At 41.4% G+C, this 19,094-nt stretch overlaps 1 protein-coding gene across 2 annotated transcripts in view; it reads left to right on the plus strand.

The window, feature by feature from the left end:
* Positions 1-2,036: 2,036 nt before the first annotated feature.
* Positions 2,037-19,094, plus strand: part of CEP78 (centrosomal protein 78) — a 32,255-nt gene continuing 15,197 nt past the window's right edge. Inside the window, exons 1-9 of one of the 2 annotated variants that reach the window (XM_039242180.1) lie at positions 2,037-2,425; positions 7,219-7,391; positions 7,487-7,559; positions 8,830-8,933; positions 10,623-10,797; positions 12,754-12,867; positions 14,675-14,739; positions 15,021-15,132; positions 18,228-18,363. In XM_039242180.1, coding sequence (XP_039098111.1) covers positions 2,173-2,425; positions 7,219-7,391; positions 7,487-7,559; positions 8,830-8,933; positions 10,623-10,797; positions 12,754-12,867; positions 14,675-14,739; positions 15,021-15,132; positions 18,228-18,363 — 1,205 coding nt within the window. In that variant the 5' untranslated portion in view covers positions 2,037-2,172. The remainder of the gene's footprint in view (positions 2,426-7,218; positions 7,392-7,486; positions 7,560-8,829; positions 8,934-10,622; positions 10,798-12,753; positions 12,868-14,674; positions 14,740-15,020; positions 15,133-18,227; positions 18,364-19,094) is intronic. The other variant, XM_039242181.1, reaches the window with a different exon arrangement.

The following is a 19,094-nucleotide window of genomic DNA, read 5'->3' on the forward strand; positions in this document are numbered from 1 at the left end:
AGCAAGATTTTAGACCATTGTGAGGAGGACTGCCTTTATCCTAGGAGCAATGGGAAGTCATGAAAGGATTTGAAGAAGTGGTGGAGCATGGATTGGTTGGCAGCCAGAGTTGTGGAGAGGAAGAGGAGGGGCTCCTGGGTGGCTCAGGCAGTTAAGCAGCTGACTCTTGATTTCAGCTCAGGTCATGATCTCATGGTTGGTGAGTTTGAGCCCCATGTCGGGCTCTGTTCTGACATGCCTGGAGCCTGCTTTGGATTCTGTGTCTCCCTCTCTCTCTGGCCCTCTCTAGCTCATTCTCCCTAAATAAATAAATAAACTTAAAAAAAAAAAAAAAGAAAAAGATGAGGAAGTCTGTGTCTGAACTTATTTTCTTAGGGAACTAGGAAGTATCCTCCTCACGTCAGAGAGCCGGGACACAGAGTCTAGTGGTGAAGTGAGACCAGTGGAGGAGATTTGGAAGAGCCATTGTGAACAGCTTACAGGAGTGGAAAAAAGAAATGGGAACCACATGGCAGTTAAAATAAGACAGGACTGGATATAACAAACTCACTGTTCTGAAAGCAGGTCTAGAGAAGATCGGTGTTAAAGATGAGCAGATAGCATCAGCATTGAGGCTCCATGGGAAGGTAAGCTGGGTTGGAAGTCTAGGTTTAATGTTGCCAGGGTGAACCGAGTGAAGTACAGTGAATAAGAGGTAAAACAATCCCACTTAACCAGTGGATGCTGTCAAAAACCAAACTCTGCACACTGAATAAAACAAAGCAGAAAGATGAGTTTAGTGCAAGGCTTTGGCCTTCCAACCTGAGAAACTCAAACTGAGGAGAGCAACCAATTCTGAGTTGCTCACAGGTTAAGGGATTTTTATAGGGTGAGGCATAAGGTATTTGGTTTTTTAAGCTGATTGGTTGCCTAGTGGTCTTCTATTTTATTTGGATCAGGGTAGCTGAGTCACGGGAACAAGGAAGTCCAGAGAAGGGATGATCAGACTTGGCATTTGGGGATTGGCTAGTGTCCTCTGCTGATCTCTGAGAAGAGCTACATATTCCTGTAACTTAGGTTAGATTTCCTTTATGTGTGGCAATTGAATTTCTCCATTTTGTCCCCGACTTCCACTTTAGCTTGGTTCTACAGTGGAAGAGGAATGCTGTAAACATAATGCCTAAAGGCCTGACCAAAGGATTATCACTGCTCTAGAAAATGGATGCAAATATAGGTTCTGAGGCCAATTATCTGAGTTCGACTTACTTCGCTGTAAGGTACTTACCTTCCTCTGCCTCGGTTTCCCCTTTTGTAAAGTGGATATACAACCGCTAGGTTCCTTGTGGAGTTGTTAGGAAAACTAAATTATTTCCTACTGAAACAAAACTTTAAATGATGCCCAGGAGACAGAAAGTACTAATTATAAGAGCGTTAACCACCATTATCCATACAAAACACAGCGATAAGTAGTAATCACAATAATGTGCTGAATTCATGGAAGTCTTTACAACATGCCGACAACCGCGTGAGGTAAGCAGAAACAACAGAAGTGAAGAGTTACTTGCAGACACTGACAGAGGCAGCAAAAATGTAACGGACGGCAGTGGATATCCACTCGGTCGTTCGCACATCCCTCACCAAGTGTCCCCTCTCTTGGGCGGTGCCAGTACAGACACTTGTCAGAAGCACAGACCACTTTGTAAATGTGATGTAGATGTAGATCCGTCTCTCCTTTTTATTCCATCAACCAGTAAGTCCTTTCTGCAAACCCCAAACTCCGAAAACCACCTACCTTTCCCATCTCCCTTGCCTCGAAGGTCCCGCTTTGAAGGTCCCGCCTCTTGCCCTCAGGCCCCGCCCCCACGAGAGGCGGGGCCTGCGTGCCGACGCACAGCGAGCGTGCTGACGCCTCGGCGCCCCGCCCCCGCAGGCTCCGCCCGCCGGCTTGAACCGCAGCCCCGCGCCGCGGAGAGGCGGGAGCCAACGGCCGGCTCTGCGGGGCGGGGGGCGACGCGGGAGCGCGGCGTCGAGGGGCTGGGCGAGCCGGGGCCTGGGGCTGTGCGTCTTCTGGCCGAGCCGTCGCTCCTGCGCAGCCGCGGGATCGCAGCCGCCCGGCCTTCGGCGACCGGGGGTTCTGGGGCGCCAGCGGGCTTTGTCTCCGCCGCCGGCGTCCCCCGAGGCTGACCCCGGGCCATGATCGACTCGGTGAAGCTGCGCCGCGACTGCGCGGCCGACTTCTTCTCGCACTACGAGTACCTGTGCGCGCTGCAGGACTCGGTGCCGCTGCCCTCGGTGCGCGCCTGCCTGCGGGAGGGCGTGCTGGACTTCAATGCCGACCGCCTGCGCGTCGTGGACTGGGCGCCGCTCCTCAGCACCCTCAAGATTAATAAAGATCTGCCCCTCGTCTCCGTCAAGAGCTTCTTCCAGCCCTGGCTTGGCGAAACAGGTTTGTAGTTCCCGCCAACGGTGTTCCTCGTGTCCGTGCAGCGGCGCGAGATTTTAGACGGTGCCAGCTGGAGTCTGGGCGCCGGCACCGGTGCGCCCTGCCCGGGTGTGTGTGCAGCACACTGGACGTGCGGCCTAGGAGTCTTACCAGCTCGGGGCCTCGGGGTGAGTCACTCAGGGCCTGCGAGTCTCAGCGTTCTCTTCCGTAATATGGGCTAATAGGACGTGTTGTGCATGATCATTGCAAAGATGCATGCTTGTAGAGCACTTAGTGCGGTCTGGGACATCATTAAGCCTTTGGCAGATGTTACCTGTTTTTTGCATGATTTAGCCTGATACAGAACAAAGCATTAGGAAAACTGATACGTCCCAGCCTTTTGCTACATTTCCTTTTGAATAAGCCAAGACTGACACACAAAAAACAAAAACAAAACCCAAAAACAAACAAAAAACCCAAAAAAAAAAAAAAAAACCCCACAATTTTTTGGTTTGTTTAGGTAATAGCATATAGTAGAAAGAGCACAGTTGGGAAAGGAGCCTAGGGTTTGAATTACAGGGCTTACACTCTGTATGGCAGGAGCAAGTTACTTTTTAATTTCTTAACATTTATTTATTAGTAAGAAACAGAGACAGCGCATGAGTAGGGGAGGGGCAGAGAGAGGGAGACACAGAAACTGAAGCAGGCTCCAGGCTCTGAGCTGTCAGCACAGAGCCTGACACCAGACTCGAACCGGTGAACTGTGAGATCATGACCTGAGCTGCAGTCAGACGCTTAACCGACTGAGCCACCGAGGCGCCCCTTACTTTTAAAGTATAATCTCCGCACTTATAAACTGACATTTCCATGGGTTGTTAAAGAATACACTTAACTGCGGTGAGCGCTGAGTAATATACAATTCTTGAATCACTATATATCACACCCGAAACTAACGTAACGCTGTATGTTAACTATACTGGAATTTTTAAAAATAAATCAATACCTTTTACCCGTAAAGAAGAATTAAGCAGGTCATTTGTATAAAAGTGTACAGTGTACAGCACCACGCAGTGCCAGAGACAAGTTTCCTGCCCTGGTGTGTCTCCTGTTGTGCTGGGAGAGGCAGCCAGTAAACACAAACACAGTAGTCAGGGCTCTGCAAGAAGTGAGCTCCGGCGCTGTACAGCTGAGAATGTTAGAAGGCCAAGTTCAGGGAGTGTGTCTTGGAGGAGCTGCCTCCTTTCTGAGGATGTGTGGGAGCTGCTTAGACAGCAGGAGGGAGCTGCCCGTGCCCAAGTTTGAGAAATCTAAGAGAACATGACAAAACTAAGGTAGAGGACTACAGTTTAGGGTTTAAAGAAGGGAGGGCGGGAATAGGAAGCCTCATGGGGGCCACACAGGAAAGGGCCTTGTCTGTCCTGTTCAATGGTTGAATGTTTATCCTAAAGGCTGTGAGAGGCACTCAAGGATGATGAGATAGACTTCTGATTTAGAAGCTTGCTCTGACCTCCATCTAAAGGGCATGTTGATTGGGAGGAGGGTGCATTGTAATCTGAGAGACCAAATTAAGGTGTAGAGAGGACTGACTGGATTTCAGAGATCAAAGAGACAAATGGATGGGGCCTGGTGACCAGTCAGAAAGGAGGGGAACAGCAAGCTTGGGTGACAATTTATAGGAGCCCCCTTCTGTGAGACACAACACAGCAGGAGGGGATTGGGGTCTGGGGTCAGGGAGAAGATCTCACTTCATCCTTAATGCTTTCAGGGGGCCCTGTGGGGCATCCAGATGTGTGTGCTACACAGCTCTGGGCCCCAGGTGCAGATATGGGCTCCATGGGGGGGTGTTTGAAGGCAGAGGAGAAACTAAGGTAGCCCACAAAGAAGATCCAGAAAATCCTACCTCTAAAAGATGATTTTTAAATGGACACATTTGAGTATGTTTACAAGCCAAGGCAAAGTAGCCAGCACACAGGGAAGGTATGAAGATTCAGGAGACGAAATAGCTACTGATTCTTTTTTTAAAAATCTGAACCCTCGTCATGTGCCTGGCCCTTTTCAAGCTTCTGGATTTCATGTCACCTGTTATCTCTTCTGCGAGGACATTTCAGTTTATCCCCTGGCAAACAGAAGTCAGATTATTCTCTACGTCTTATTCAGGTTTAGAAACTGTTCTGTACCTCTAAAGGGACTTGACTTAACCAAAGTAATAACTTAGATATGGGTAGAAATTACAGTTTGAAGGTATTTCAAAGTCAAGGTCATTGTACTTAATCTTACCCCGTACTTCACATCAAGTGTATGAAAAATGTATCCCAGAGACCATTCTCTTCAGAATTCCTTCACCGAACCTTTGTTTTCTCTTGCATGCCATGGGTCCCGCCTATAAATTTTGTCCTCCTCAGTCTGTTTGTTTATTCTCACCAGCTTCTAGGTGATTGTTGCTGCCCCTGAGCTCAGTTTCTCTCTGCTAATCTGCCTACTGGGCTTCAGTGATCTTCTAAAATGAAAATGTGTCCTTAAAATAATGCTTGTAATGGTGGAGCGCCTGGGTGGCTCAGTAGGTTGAGCTTCAGACTTCAGCTCAGGTCATGATCTCGTGGTTCGGGAGTTTGAGCCCCGCATTTTTGTGGTGACAGCTCAGAGCCTAGAGCCTGCTTCAGATTGTGTGTGTGTGTGTGTGTGTGTGTGTGTGTGTGTGTGTCTCTCTCTGTGCCTCTCCCCCACTCATGCTATGTCTCTCAAAAATAAATAAAAAAATTTTTTTTTTTAAAAAAAGACACATTTATTCAGCGTCATGATCAGACTATTACATTTAGCAATCAACAGCATGGGTAAAAAAAAAAAAAAAAATCTACATTAAAACCCTTTGTTGGAATGCTTTACACTTTCCACAGAACAGAAACTAAAATAACCTGTTATACAATTAGTCACAAATACAGTCCTCGAGTTTTTTGCCCATACACATGAGTATTGTCTAAAACATGTCTTCTTTGTAGCAGCTAGGCCCTGCCACCACTGTGCTTGGCTGAGTTCACAAATCTGTTGTAACCTGTAGCTTCCCTGTCACTTCTCTGGCTCTCCTCTCCTGCTAAGCTTTGTTTCCTGGCAGTAATTAAAACCTTCTGCCACTGCCATAGCTACTGCTGCTGCTGGAACCACCATAGCCACCTTGGTTTCGTGGTTTGGCAAAGTATTGGCCTCCACCACCATAGGGGCCAGAGCTTCTGCCTCCAAAATTTCCTCCTTTCATGGGTCCAAAATTTGAAGACTGATTGTTGTAATTGCCAAAATCATTATAGCTTCCACCACCTCCAAAGTTGCTTCCATCATTACCAAATCCGGTATAGCCATCCCCACTGCCACCATATCCACCACCACCTCGACTGCCACCAAAGCCACCACGCCCACTGAAGTTTCCTCCACGACCAAAGTTGTCATTCCCACCAAAACCACCTCCACGACCACCACCGAAGTTTCCAGAACCACTTCGACCTCTTTGGCTGGAGGAAGCACTAGCCATCTCTTGTTTAGACAGAGCCTTCCTTACTTCACAGTTGTGGCCGTTCACAGTATGGTATTTTTGAATAACAATCTTGTCTACAGAGTCATGGTCATCAAATGTTACAAAAGCAAAGCCTCTCTTTTTGCCACTGCCTCGGTCAGTCATGATTTCGATCACTTCAATTTTCCCATACTGTTCAAAATAATCTCTTAGATGATGTTCTTCAGTGTCTTCTTTAATGCCACCAACAAAAATCTTTTTCACAGTTAGGTGGGCACCAGGTCTTTGAGAATCTTCTCTCGAGACAGCCCTCTTTGGTTCTACAACTCTTCCATCCACCTTGTGTGGCCTTGCATTCATGGCCGCATCCACCTCCTCCACAGTGGCATAGGTGACAAACCCAAAGCCTCTGGAGCGCTTGGTGTTTGGATCTCTCATTACCACACAGTCCGTAAGCGTTCCCCATTGCTCAAAATGGCTCCTCAGACTCTCATCGGTTGTTTCAAAGCTCAAACCTCCGATGAAAAGCTTCCGCAGCTGTTCAGGCTCTTTGGGAGACTCTGACTTAGACATGACAGCGGTGGGAGGGGAGACTTTATCGATGCTTACTCGGCGGCGTCCACGGGCAGAAAGCTAAATAAAAATAAGAAAAAAAATTTTAATGCTTATAATGGCTCAGCAGCACAGGATCCATGGGTATTGGCTGCACAGCTTGTGTTCGATGCAGAAGCATGGAATCTGAACTGTGCTCTTACTAAAAACCCAAGGGGCTAGTTGGCCCTGTGGAAGGGGTGCTTTGTCTAATCTATCTGATTTAGGTACATTTTTCTAACTGCAGAGGCACCCTTACTGTGCCCCTGGCAGCCCCAGTCCTCATCACCTATGAGGTAAAAGCCATGGGCTCTTTATCCTAGGCTGGTTTGGGCCAACCTCTCCATTGTAATTTCTGTCTCCTCCCCCTTACACCCTGGCCTTTTGATGTCCCCACCTGCAGTATTTTCTGTGGCCACCAGGTGTCAGGCTTGGACGTCTTTGCACAGGGTTAATGCACCTTCCACTCAGACTTTATGTGGTCATTCTCTTCTTTCTAGATTCAACTTCAGCATTATCTTGAAGCCATCACTTAGATATAAATTTTTGCTTTCACAGAACCTGCATGCACGTAGTTTATGTTTCTGTAACTCACGTGGTTGACGTTTTGAGTTTACATATGTCCTTCAGAGCGGACTTTAAGACCAGGATTCATTTCTGTATCTTGGCACAGAGTAGATACTTTCTAATGATAATACATGTCTTACCATAATTTTTGCTTTAGGTTCTGACAGGAATAAAGTTTGCCGAAGTCGTGTTCCTGCAATAAGAAGCAAAGATGTGACTTTCCAGTTATGTAAAGCTCTCAAATGCTGTTTAAGTATATCAAGCGCTCTGAAGAACCTAGAGCTAAATGGACTAGTTCTGAGAGAGAGAGATTTAACTATTTTGATGAAGGTAAGCCGTCTCCAATGTCTCCTGCGAACATTGGATATTTGCTTTAGAGGGTAAACTGAGCCTATAACATTTGTAACTTTTTCTCCACCTTAAAGGGATTGAATAAATCGGCTACTTTGGTGCACCTGTCTCTCGCAAATTGTCCAATTGGAGATGGAGGTTTAGAGAGTAAGTTGCAATCTTGTTTAAGTCTCCTCCTGCCAGACTGATCTCATGTTTGCCTGCACGCATGTTAATTGCCATCTGTACCTTTTCTTGATGCTGCTCTACCTGGATTGTCTCTTGTGCCTATTCAAACCATGGTCTCATCTCACTTGTACGCCAAGTCTGTCATGCTACATACCCTCTGAACCAAGTCTACTTAAGATTATGTTAAACCACAAGCCACACAAATATATACTGGTCTGTGATTTTTGTGTTTGTTCACCTTTTTCTTTTCAAGAAATATTATGAGAAGGGAAATAGCCATATATAAACACAAAAAGTGATTATCTTTAAATAGTTAAAACATCTAAATGCAATCCTAATTATATAATGCAGTATGTTATGTACTAAAATAGGGAACATATGCAAAGGTCAGCAAACTCAGCGGCGTTGGTGGGGGCATATCATGGAAATAATCACAGAGAAGGGGATTATTGATTGAGGTCCTGAAGACTTGGTGTGTGTTCACTGTGGCCAGTAGAGTCTGGGGTGTTAAGGAAGGCTGTATTTTAATTTGAAGGAACTGAGAATTTGACATCTTCTGTCTTATATTGCTCTAGTATATTTCACAGCACTTAATAAAACTCTGGGTTTATAGATGACATTTAAATTGATTGATAACTAAAAAAAATAAATTGATTGATAACTGAGTTTGGGTTATATCACTGGAAATGAAACTAGGAAGGGTCTTAGACTTTTTAGATTTTTCTTTCATATGTCCCAAAAGGTATATAGTACCTTTGGGAACAAAGTTTTCAGTGTTTGGAGTATTCATTTTTAGCATCGAAATAGAATTAAACTATTGCTATAAACTGGAATAACATTTCGTTGCTGACATATTTTAAAATTTTTTAACATTTGTTCTTGAGAGACAGAGATAGATCATGAGCAAGAGCGCAGGAAGAGACAGAGACACAGACTCCGAGGCAGGCTCCAGCCTCTGAGCTGTTAGCCCAGAGCCCCATGCGGGGCTCGAACCCATGAACTGTGAGATCATGACCTGAACTGAAGTCGGATGCTTAACTGACTGAGCCACCCAGGCACCCCTGTTGCTAACATATTTTAGAATCTATCAATTCATCATTGCCTGGGAAGACTGTAGATAATGAATTTAAGAATATAGGTATAAACCTCCCATAGACTCAGGAACAGCAAAAATGTCAGGATCAACCAGACTGTATAGGCCCTTCAGCTTATTGTATGTGTGTTTTGTTTTTTTTTTTTTCTCTTTTAGTTATTTGTCAAGGTATAAAGAACTCTCTCACTCTTAAGACAGTAAACTTCACAGGCTGTAATCTGACGTGGGAGGGAGCAGATCACATGGCCAAGATCTTAAAGGTGACTGTATGTTTAAACTTTCATCAAAACATATTATGTAATTGAAACACATTTTAATTCAAGATGGCAGGTGTTGTTTTTTTTTTTTATTGTTATTGTTTTTGTCTTTCGATAACATGTGATTGCAGTTTTGGTTTTGTTGAAAGAATACAACCAGTTTTCAGTCTGTGTTTTGCCATTTAGTGAAGGTAGTTCACTTAATCCTAGAAATAAGAAATTCATATATAATACATCGTAAACAATCCCGTCATGTATTTTGAGTTATTGAAGACAGCCCATCACCTGTGATAAATAGTTGTTTAGAACGTAGCCACACCCATTTGCTTATAGAGTGACTGTGGCTGTTTTCATCCTACCCTAGTTTTCAGTGGGGCTGAGTAGTTGCAACAGAAACTGTATGGCTCAAGGCTGAATATTTTACCTTTGGGCCTGTACAGAGTGAGTCCATTGACCCAGGATATAGAAAACCACAGTCAAGAGCGTGGATTCTGAAAACAAATAGCCTTGGTTCAGATGCCAGCTCTCCGATTTCATAGCTTGTGACCATGGACAAATTACTTTGCCTCTGTGCTTTGTATTTAATGAACTAATTTGTATAAAATAGTGCCTGGAACATAATAAGCAGCATGTAAATGCTTTGCTCTGATTCCCACTTGTTGCTTTTATAAGTTATTGTTAATAGGAAAACAGTACCAGTAATTTTCCATCATAGAGCGTCATAGGAACTTTGAGACTTTTGATGTTTGAGCATTGTAATAAGATTGCTTTCTTTCTTTCTTTCTTTTTTATGTTTTTAATGTTTATTTTTGAAAGTGAGAGAGAGAGAGAGAAAGCGCAAGCGGGGGAGGAGCGGGGAAGGAGGGAGAGACAGAATCCGAAGCAGGCTCCAGGCTCTGTGCTGACATCTCAGAGGCTTGAACTCATGATCCGCGAGATCATGACCTGAACCATAGTAGGACGCTCATCTGACTGAGCCACCCAGGTGCCCCAAGATTGATTTCTTTTAAAGTCAGTGTTCCCTGTTACCACATTTTATCTTATGAGTATATAGAAATGAATATGTCTTTATGACCTTATCTCTGGTTAAAAATCAAACCATCAATTTCCTAAAGCATGTCAAACTGCCTTTGCATATTGCAGGCCTCTGAAGTTGGTGTTCATACCCTAAAGTAGTAAGCAAGATCCATTGGGTTCGGAAAAGAAAATATTAGAACCTCTATATTTATTTTTGTATCATCTAAAAAATACCTCGGGAGTTTATAATGTGCATAGAATATATGGACAGAACTCCCTGTGTATAATTTTTCAATAAATAAGATACATGTTGCAGAAAGTTTCCTTGCAGGCTGGGCAATCAGGCTTATGGAGACCACTGGAGAACAGAATGAAAGAACTCAGAACCTAGGCAATAACAGAATTTAGAACTAATTCCCTGACTTGGAGACAAGGAAAATAAAATTTATAGAATGTAATTGATTGTCATAGTTTATATAACTAATCAGCTACAGGTCACCCAATGGCTAGAATCTAACTAATCACCACCAAACTAGAATCTGGGTCACTGGACCCCTGAACTAGAGTCGACTGGTAAATCTTTTGCTTTGACGATGACATGATAAGCCATCCTAGTAAGGCCTCCCCCATTCCCTTATTCAAACATCTTAATTTCATCTTCTTAAACCTTTGAAGTATCAGACCATGAGAAGGCACGAAGAAACGTGGGCTGAGAGTCTTCGTTATAGGAGACCTGACCTGGACTGTATGGCTGGTTTGAGGCGAATCACTTTGAATTGCAACACGCTCATTGGTGACCTTGGCGCAAGTGCTTTTGCAGAATCTCTCAGTGATGATTTATGGCTTAGAGGTAAATTCTAAAATGCAAAATATTGAATTTTTAAATGCTAACTGTGTTTAGCTTTTGACATGATCTTATGACTGTTGTCATAGGATTTTTTTCAAAGCCTTATTTTTCCAATACCTTTTATGCTTTAAAGCTTTTCAAAGAATTGCATATATTCTTTATAGGAAATACAGAGTAATAAGAAAACACAATTACCCATAATCCTAATACTCAGATGCAATCACGTTCATTTTTGGTGTACTTTCTGGGTTTTATTTTTCTACAAATATACTCGTATACTTGAGAGACTAAAAAAGTGGACTCATAGCATACTTACTAATTTATGCTCTTTTAATTAATGATGTACCCTCTGGTGCTCCATCATATTGATGTGCAACAGTGTGATCATTCTTTGCAATTAGACTTGACAGTTTGTGCTTTTCCCTGTCAGAAACAATGTGTGGTGAACACTTTGTTCCCAGGTCTCTGTATCCATTGGTATTACTTGTATATATTAAGTTACTAAAAGTGGAATGAGCTCATAACATGACATTTTTAAGACATTTATGGCATGTTGCCAAATTACCATGCAGAAATTCTGTGCCCATTTATAATCCACCTTAACAGCTTATATGAGGCCTCTACCTTCTACAAGCACTGGCTTGGGTCACTTAAAAACTATAAAACTGCAAAAGTTAGTAGCCCTCCCTCTTTTATGCAGGTAGAATTAATCCAAATTTTATAACTTTTTTTCATTGAATATAGTATGAGATACTCAATGAGTCAATAAATTTATATCTACCACATCATTTTTTAGTGACTGTTCAGAGTTCCATTGTATGAATATGCCATAGTTCACTCAGCTTATTCCTTCTTGCCAGAAAGATTAGTTCTTTCCAGTTTTTCACCTAAAAACAGTACTCTCATGCACACCCTGGCCTACATTGTTTATCATTTGGTGAAATTCTTAGGGAGTTGCTGGGTCAAAAGGGCATGCACATTTTAAAGGTTTTTGTTTGTATGATCTTGACCTAATCCAATAGGACAATCCATTTTATTGTTTTAATTTGTATTCACTTTATATAGTAGTGACAATTAACAGTTTTTATTAATTTGCCTCGTTGGTGAATTGTATCCTCTGTCCCTTCTGTAGTAAGAGATTGTAAGGGTTGCATCATATCATTTCTGTGTATCTGGCTCATTTCTTTGTGTCATGCAGTTTTACAAGCCTCCAGTTACTTTGATGTAATGGTTTACGCTTTAATGATTTTTAGAGAAGGGCTCGTATGATAGCTTCCTTCTACGTAATGTTTTGTATACCTGTGCTTTTGTGATGATCCCTTTGGTTTAAATGAACTACTAGTGTTCCTGATCACTTGCTCTGTTCTTTGACCTTTTAAAGAAAGTCTTCTTGACTATCATTCCTTCTTGATAAGTTCTTAGCATATATTCCCTATTCACCCATTCTTTGGATTTGCTATTACTTACATCCTCTGAGACATCTTTCTTTGTCTCTTTTGTTCTAAAACTAACCCTTATCACATATCCTCTATTTGGCTTTTTCCTTTCAACTCATTTCAAAAATGATTTGGAGCTCAAGACCATATCAGAAGAATGCAGTGCCGTTGCTGAACTCCACTAGTCTTTGCAGCTGAGGCCCACTGCCACGAGCATTCTTGCTGATTATGAACTGGGATTCCTTTTGGGGTGTTTTTCACTCATAGACTGTTTACAGTCATTCTTCAACCATGTAATCTTAGAATATGTTGGGTGATTTATTGGTACTATGGGCAGGATAATTGGGGCACATCAAAGAATTTTTTATTGGATTTTGTGTTATGTGTGTACTTTGTATTATGTGTGCCTGTACCTGCCGTGATTAGGCTTGTACAGAAATCTTACACACAGGAATACATGAGAGTTGACTGTGTGTTAAATCTGTAGAGAGTTGGCAAGTGACCTTTTATCTTTCATCAAAAGCACTTGACCTGCAGCAATGTGGCCTCACCAATGAAGGAGCAAAGGCTTTACTAAAGGCCCTGGAAACCAACAGAACTCTGGTCATTCTGGATATAAGGAAAAATCCACTTGTTGGTAAGTCACATCTTTAATTGATTACAACAAATGGCCAAACAAAGAATTTCTTCATGTATTGACAGTTTTTTAAATTTTATGTGTTTTGGGGCACCTGGAGGGCTCATTCGGTTAAGCGTCCGACTTCGGCTCAGGTCATGATCTCGCAGTTCATGGGTTCAAGCCCTGCACCGGGTTCTGTGCTGACAGCTCGGAGCCTGGAGCCTGTTTCGGATTCGGTGTCTCTTCCTCTTTCTTACCCTCCTCTGCTCACGCTCTCTCTCTCTCTCTCTCTCTCTCTCTCTCAAGAAAAAAAACACAACAAAAACATTAAAATTTAATGTGTTTACTTTCCTAATGTCATACTTTTTCTAATCCTGTACTTCCCTTGTGGTTTTAGCAGATAATTTACTAATTAAAATCAATTGAAACTTGTAAATTGCTCTTGCCTGCCACTGTGTATAGACATGAATCTAGATAATGAACCTGCTTCCACCAAGAGAGCTATTTCCTCCTTGTGGGACGTTTGCATTCTTGGAAAGAGCATTTCATTCATTTCTAAGTTTCTGAGTAGGGGCTGAATCCTTTCTGTGCTCCAGACAGAGGTTTTAGGTGCTAGAGATGTGGCAGTGAATCAGATAGACAAAAGTCTTGCCTTCATGCAGCTTAGGTTTCAGTGGAGGAGTTCAGGTGGACACGAGCCAGCAGATAAGTAGTGTACTTTTAGATAGCAGGAAGTGCAAACACACCTTAATGTGAGGACATTGAATGGGGCAGTAGGACTGTATTAGATTTGTCGGGGGATAGCTTCACTGGAGAAATGACCTCTGAGGGGACAGCCGAGTGACAAGTGGTAAGGCATGGGAGACCTGGAGAAAGCACGTCCCAGGACCAGGAGGCTGTGTGTGCAGGTGCGTAGGTGGCAGGGTAGGTGGAGTATTAGGGAAAAGCACGGAGGCCGCCCTGGCCGGAGCACTGGGTGAAGGAGAGCATGGTGTGCAGTGAGGTCACGTTGGTGGCCAAGCATGTGATCTTATAAATAAAGTCTTGGAAAGCCAGACTAAGGACATAGATTGTTCTGTGTTAGCAGAGGGCTTTGAAGTGGGAAAGGCTTGAACTGAATAACGTTTCAGTAAGATGACCCCGGTGTAAAGAATGGACTTAGGATTGGCCCGGGAATAGAGAAGGGAAGTGGGGAGACCAGTCAGGAGACTATCACTCCAGTCAGGAGTCCAACTAAGGGCTGTTTATGGCTTAGCTTAAGGTGGAAGTTTGCAGCTGGTGAAGCAGTTGAATTCAGGTTGTGTTTTGAGGGTGTAACTAATAAGACTTAGGGACAGATCAGGTATGGGGTATGAAGAAAATAGTAATGAGCAAGTCCTAGATGATTATGTGTGCAACAGGTTGGTACCATTCACTGAAAAAGGGGGGTTGCGGACAGGGGCAACTTTGAGAGACCATCAGGACTTTGGTTTGATGGTTTAGGTGCCTGTTATGTATGTATCTAAGCATTTGGAAGGCGCCTAGACTCTCTGCTTTTTATCCAGAGGTATCAAAGCCACTTTAAGATACAAAGTATCTAGACTTTATCTCACTGCTGGCAACATAGAAATCATTGGGGACATTAAGGGAGAAGGCATACTTTTATCTTCGGTTTTTGAGGAAGAAATTAGAATACTCAAAGGGGGAAATAGGTCTGTAATTACACAATGTGGGTTTTATATTTACTTTTATGTGAAAAGCAGTGATTTATTGGCTTTTGTTTTTAAATGGGGATAGCCGCTCATTGGGAAGCAATTACTGTAATTTCAGTTTTACTTTATTTCAGATCACTCTGTGATGAAAGCAGTTATTAAGAAAGTTCTCCAGAATGGAAGGAGTGCCAAGTCAGAGGTACCATGTAGTGGTTCTCTAGGAAGAATTTTTCTTTAATTGCATGTTTTTCTTTTTTCCCCCCTTAATAAAACTATCAAGGCATTTTTCTGCCATCTTAAATCAAAATGTCAAATCATACGGCTTTCTGTTTTTGAAAAAATTGTGTGATTCTTTAATATGGGGTCCCAGATATGCAGATTCCAAACCTTTTATTAACTTAAAATATCTGAACTTCCAGTTGAGATCAAACCTCATAAATTACCTGTAACTGAAATGCGTATTTGTTATTTCTCTTCCAGTACCAGTGGATCACTTCTCCATCAGTGAAGGAACCATTCAAAACTGCTAGACAGAAAAAGAGAACTATAGTTCTGGGAAGTGGTCGAAAAGGGAAAGCTACTATTAGAATCGGTAACTCCTTCTAGCCTGGCTTTTTAGCACTACTAGTGTTTACACCTGCTATGTGTTCAGGGTGCTAAAATGAAATCTCTTCTCATTGAATGACATTGAAGGTAATAAGCAATATTGACTGCATGCAGATTAGAAAGATTGTAAATATTTTATAGAGATTATGCGAATTTATAGAATGTAGAAATAACTTTTAAAAAAAGATGCTAATATTTCCATCTTTTTAGTTAAGCAACTTTATGTCCCATAAAAAGTTCATTATTTTGAATGTATTTCTTTGTTAAGATTTTCATTTTCTCCTCCTATTGTCTGTAACATGATTCCATGTAGCTTAAGTATAATTTGCCATTTTTCTATTTTCACTTCATTTTATTTTAATTTTAAGTGTTTATTTTTGAGAGAGAGAGAAAGAGCACACACACATGATCTGAGGAGGGGCAGGGAGAGGGAGACAGAGGATCTGAAGCAGGCTCTGCACAGTCAGCACAGAGCCGATGGGCTCAAATTCACCAACTCTGAGACCATGACCGGAGCTGAAGTCGGACACATAATCCACTCAGCCACCTACATGCCCCCTTTCACTTCATCTTAAATTAAAATTCTGTATGACTCATGGTTATGCTTTTTAATATGTTCACAAGGTTTCATTGAGTTGATTTGTCTACCTTTTTAATTAGTAAAAAATTTGGGGTGCCTGTTTGGCTCAGTTGGTAGAGCATGCAACTCTTGATCTCAAGGTCATGAATTCAAGCCTCACACCAAGCATGGAACCTACTTAAAAAAATAAATAAATTCATGAAAAATTAGAAGTAGCTTATATATAAGTAATTTTAATCATATTGTAAACATGTTCATAAATATAACTTTTTTTATCATTAAGAGATACATGTTTTTGATTCTCCATTAGTCAACTTGTTTGCTCAACAAAATATTAGATAGGAATTAAGTGTTTATTAAAACAAAAGAAAGCTTACAGGTTTCTACCAATTTTTATTCCAAAACAGTGATATTTTAGTAGTCAGTCAAAAAGTGTATACAAGGAAGTTGAGATTTGTGATATCACACTAATTATATATTATTATTAAAAGTTTACATCATGTAAACTTTTCATAAAAGTGTCTTAAGTTGGGGGTGCCTGGGTGGTTCAGTTGGTTAAGCGTCTGACTCTTGATTTTGGCTCAGCTCATGATCTCATAGTTGTAGGATCAAGTCCCATGTCTGACTCTATGCTGATTGTGGAGCCTGCTTAAGATTCTCTCTCTCCCTCTCCATCTGCCCCTTCTCTGCTGGCGCACACTCTCTCTCCCTCTGTCTCTCTCAAAAGAAAAAACTTGGTATTTTGATATAATATTGGAAATAGAGTTATCTATAGGAAGAAAATGTATATGTGTCATATTTGGATTTCTGTAATTTTAATACGTAGAGGTATATAACAGGACTTTGTGAAACAAGAATAAAACTTAAAAATTTTTTTCTTAGCATAATTAAACAAAGTGGAAATATGACTGAAGTTTATAAGCTCACTGAGCTGTTTAAAGAGTAATTTTATTTCTTGGGCTTTTTTCTATATTTGCCTCAGTTATATGGAGACATAGAGGTAAGCCAAATCGGTGGCTCGCTATATAGTTAGATCCAGGTGAGTATAGGGGTTGAATAATTGTGTGAGTTGTGTCATATTCATATTGTAATTATGTGTGCAGTAAGAAGATAGCAACTTTTATGAGCTTTTTTTTAAATCTCCTAATAAGTATAAATTCTTTGGGTTTTACTTAAAAATGGCCTTTGCATTAGTTTCTGAAAGTAAGGGGAAAGACGTATACATACAAACCACATAGACAGTGAACATTTTTTACTTGAGAGTAATAAGTTAAAAAAACAAACATAGCACAAGGTGAATGGAATTTCTATATATATTAAGAGGCATTTAAATGTATCCCGAGAGTGGGGCGCCTGGGTGGCTTAGTCGGTTGAGTGTCCAACTTTCGCTTAGGTCATGATCTCGCGGTTCGTGGGTTGGAGCCCTGCGTCAGGCTCTGTGCTGACTGCCAGCTCAGAGCCTGGAGCCTGTTTCAGAGTCTGTATCTCCTCTCTCTGACCCTCCCCTGCTTACGCTGTCTTTCTCTCTCTCTCTCTCTCTCTCCTAGAAATAAATAAAAATATTAAAAAAAATAAAAAATAAAAAAAATAAATGTATCCCAAGAAAACATACAGGGTTACATGGTGATTACCAGTAAGCCTCCCCCTACGAAATATTTACACTGTATTACCACTTACACTTTATTTCGCATACTTTCCTGGTGCTGCTAAAGTAGTATTGTGAAATAGATTTGAAGGATGAATATAACCAATCTATATCACTTGTTTTCAGTAACACAGTGTAAGTCAATTTCAATATATGGTTTATTCTAAATAAAGTGTATTAGCATGTAGGTCTAGTTTTTGTTACCAAATATTTCATAAGGATACTTGACCCCTAAGTATTGACATCTAGGCCATATCTCCTTATCTTGCTCTTTTATCAGTGGGTTTATTTCTTTTGTTTTCTATATGACACTAAATAAGTCATGACGGTCAGCAGACTTGCAGAGGGTAACATTGACTCGTCTGCCTTTTAGAAGCTTTCAGTGCTATTACTTTGATCATTTTCACATAGAAAAATTAATCTTAAATTGAAATTTTGGTCTAATTCAGATCCTGTCTGGCAGGAATCACGGATATATCAGTGTTTCTCTTATCCTGGAACCTCAGAGATACCAAAGCTATTCTGAAAGTCAGCCAACTGAAAGTTTCTGCGTGATACAAGAAATGTATCGTGCGCGTTTCATTCTCTGGGATATATGTTTTATTTACTTTTGCATGTTTTGTACATTTCATGTACTTATATTTTAGTTACAGTGATAACTTGTTACTGTAGAGAATGTATATATTTAAACAGTACCAGGCCTATGTAAAAACATTTTTACAAAGTCTTGTTATTAATGGCTTTTGCATCGTTGCCCGGTGCCTGTTTATTCTTGTAGAAGCGTGAACATGTGATGACTGCTCTGTCGCCCTTTAGCGCATCCTGATTTTTTCTTTTCGTGCTTTTGCAAACATAGGATTGGGTGCAAAGAAACCTGTAAGTAATGGAAGAAAACACTGCCTTGGTAAAGAGTACTATGCCCCTGAACCGCTACCTCCGGGCGTGTCTGGTTTCCTGCCGTGGCGCACAGCAGAACGTGCAAAGAGGAGCCGGTAGGGTGTTTTCATTCCCTGTCTCGTCACAGATCTTCATTTTGGAGCTTGTATTACATGGTTGGTCTCTAGCGGTTTCTGTGAACGAAAGGCGGTAACTCCCATGTGATTTCTGCCTAATGAGTCCTTTCAGGAAGAAAAACAAAACAAAAAAAATTATAACTGATCGTTTCAAAGTCATTTCTCAAGTGTCACAACAAGGAATCCAGAGGAGATAAAATTATCCCCACTTGTGCAGGTCATAAAGGTTTCATTAAAGGCACTTGTGACTGAGCCAGGCCCTACAGTGCAAGAGGAAGAACTTGGATTTATAGGAATAGGGAAAAAGACATTTTAGGCGTGGGCGATAGTTTAGTGCAGAATGGATGGGGGAGTATGAATTAGACTTAATCTAATTCGGTCAACTGGCTTAACTCACTTTAGTGAATCAGATTTAGTAAATCAAACTAGATATAACTAGTTTTAGCTGCTTACTTACTTGGAGATAACTGTGCAGGATAATTTTGGTCGTCAACATATAGACATCTCTTTCCATGGTTAAACCATAATTTTAGGCTTGCTGAGTGTATCACTTTGCTATAGAGTATTTTCAAGTAACTTACATGGTAGTGTTCAAGAAATTGAGGGTGAGCAATTGCTTCGGGAAACAAAGGATTGATTTTAAATTTTAAGGCTTGAAGTAGGTGTGAGGTAAATTAGCCGTTATGTTGATGAATGTAATCTCCATTGGA

This window comes from Hyaena hyaena, unplaced genomic scaffold (assembly GCF_003009895.1).
Source record: "Hyaena hyaena isolate Hyena2069 unplaced genomic scaffold, ASM300989v1 scaffold_206, whole genome shotgun sequence".
Lineage (NCBI taxonomy): Eukaryota > Metazoa > Chordata > Mammalia > Carnivora > Hyaenidae > Hyaena > Hyaena hyaena.